Source organism: Danaus plexippus, chromosome Z (genome assembly GCF_018135715.1).
Source record: "Danaus plexippus chromosome Z, MEX_DaPlex, whole genome shotgun sequence".
Taxonomy (NCBI): domain Eukaryota; kingdom Metazoa; phylum Arthropoda; class Insecta; order Lepidoptera; family Nymphalidae; genus Danaus; species Danaus plexippus.
Window position 1 is genome coordinate 11,280,979 of NC_083559.1, and position 2,527 is coordinate 11,283,505.

Genomic DNA, 2,527 nt, shown 5'->3' on the forward strand with positions numbered 1-2,527 from the left:
ATTTTCGTTAATTTGAACCTGATGGTTGCATTATTTGGTGATGTCTATTAATCATCAAATACTTGAATACACTAAAATATTATAATAAAGAAAAAACACTCCAAAATAAACTTTTTAATATACTAAACGTGTTTAGAATTAAAATGCTAACAGTTTTAGTTAAAACATGATTTTTTTTATCTGTACTACTTAGTGACCACCACGCGCGCGCGCGCGAAATTTGTATGGTTATCGATACTACTGTGTCCGATGCTAAATATTGATCGTATGGAATAGGTGGATTTGGGTCACGTTAAAATGAGTAATAAAATGCTAACTACAATTACTCAACGTGAAAAATACGAGTTAATTAACTCAGAAGTGCGTTCCTTTTATGAGTATTGTAAAGAAGCAGGAATAACTGATGAGGAAATGGATATCATCTGTCGCCCATTAACGAATGCTGTACGTAAGGCATCGATCAAGCGATGGACAAGAGTGTTTCTTGTCCTAGTAATGATCATAGCCATTGGATATACTGTGAGCCAAACAGACACCTTCCAATGGCACGCCACAGCATTAGCAAGAATGACATTGATAAAAATACTCCCCATTTGGGACTGGACACCCCTCTACTATAATAAATGCCTAATAGAAAGATCTCAGCCCTCAACTCTCGATGATGACCTCGTCACTCCTGCTGATTGTATTACTTGTGAAGCTATAAGTAAGTTTTTTTTTATTTTTATTCTTTAAAATTAGTAATGTAATTAAAAAAGAAAATGTTTTCAGAAAACATCGTTCGAGTATCCGACACCAGCTACAACGAAGTCTTCAACCATCATCTTTTGCGAGGTGCTCCAGTCATCGTCACCGATTCTTACTTAGACTGGTCGTCGCCAGAGCTGAACCTCACAAGCCTTATCAGTGACGACACACGTCTCCGGTACTCAGTTCCCTGTAGAATTCTCACCAATATCCGGATTGGCAAGCAACCAATGGACTTAGAGGAAGTACTATCTAGGATCATCAACTCTGATATACCAAGCTGGTTTGTTCATTTCCAGAATTGCGATATCAGAGCTGTAAAATCATTTAGAATATTAGCTCCTCGTCCATACTTCTTATCACCTCACATCCCACCATCACATTTCAATTGGCTTTTGCTATCAAATAATTATGATACTTATAGATTCAAGTACCTAGAACTGGATATTGGACTGATAATTATGTCTCAATTGAAGGGCAAAACCTATATACAATTACGGCCAAGAGTCCCTTGTGAAGAGGTCTGTTTTTCACTTAATGTGGAACTGAATGAGGGGGAAACTTTGGTTTTGAGTAACTCTCTGTGGGAAATGGAATATCTGCCGGGCAAGGGGTATAATGTAGCAATGATCACTGAGACGGATTGGCTTGAAACATAATATCATATTATGAGGCATGTGAAAAACATTTACTACTTGACATTCAACATGTTTCTTCTGCTTTATCATAAATATATATGCATTATGCTTTAAATTTATTAATAATATTAATTATAGATATCTATAATAAAATACTGGATTTAATTATAATTCAAAATACACTTTAACAATATATTATATGTATGTATGCATAATGTACATCATTGTATACAATATAATCTGTTCTATATTAGCCAATCTTTATGGTATATGTCATCAGTATGAAAGCTTTAATTAAAACATATTTTATTTCTAATGATTGTTAAATATTTCAATTGTAATTCATAAAATTTAATTAATACTTTTAATGTATTAAAAATATCATCGTATTAATGTTATACCTGTAGCACATTTTCTTGTATTGACATTGCTATCAAATGTATCCTTGCATATCAAATGTAATTTCAAGCGTATTTATTAATGTTATGAATTAGATATTGTAGTTAAATAAATCACTTCTAGTTATAATTCGCACATATATGGCGATGCCACAAAAATAAAAAGTAATTCTCAATAATAAATCTATATTAGTTCATGCCATAATATTGATCAAATAATTAAATAGCTTGAAGAGAATTGTTATAAATCAACAGAACTTTTTTTTTTATATAACTATACAATATAAACATATTTCTCGTGTTGGTGTTGCCATGTTTAGATAAATTAATTATAAAATTATATTTAATTGAATATTAACAAATACCTCAATATATGTTATGTGAAGCAAACAATGTTTATTTATTGTTCTACCATTTAAATCTGCAATGCACATCTCAAATTAAACTCTTTAATGGGAGGTTTCTGTGCTTTAAAACATAGGATAAACCGATTTTTTGTGGAAATTTCTAATACATATTTCTAAATATTTCTTTTTTTAAGAAGACAACGAAAATGTTTTTAATAGATAATACTTAATTAAAGTATTGTTTAAAGATCAAGAGTATGGAACAAGCCAGAATGACTTTCATTTAAATCAGTTAAGAACCGTTCCATGGAAGTAGATTATCATGAAAAAAAAACATCCGGGAGATATCTGAATTGAGAGCTTTTGGGATTATTTATGTAAAATAATAAAGTCCGAA

At 31.1% G+C, this 2,527-nt stretch overlaps 1 protein-coding gene across 1 annotated transcript; it reads left to right on the plus strand.

Annotated features, from left to right (window-relative positions):
* Nucleotides 1–238: 238 nt before the first annotated feature.
* LOC116777989 (uncharacterized) lies at nucleotides 239–2,164 on the plus strand. The gene is made up of 2 exons (XM_032671824.2): nucleotides 239–706; nucleotides 772–2,164. The coding sequence occupies exons 1-2, from the start codon at nucleotides 298–300 to the stop codon at nucleotides 1,404–1,406; spliced, it is 1,044 nt and encodes a 347-aa protein (XP_032527715.2). The 5' UTR covers nucleotides 239–297; the 3' UTR covers nucleotides 1,407–2,164.
* The last annotated feature ends 363 nt before the right edge of the window (nucleotides 2,165–2,527 follow it).

Coding starts and splice junctions, on each gene's coding strand:
- LOC116777989 (XM_032671824.2), top strand. CDS start 298: ATGAGTAATAAAATGCTAACTACAATTACTCAACGTGAAAAATACGAG. Junction 707..771: donor TATTACTTGTGAAGCTATAA/GTAAGTTTTTTT, acceptor AAATGTTTTCAG/AAAACATCGTTCGAGTATCC.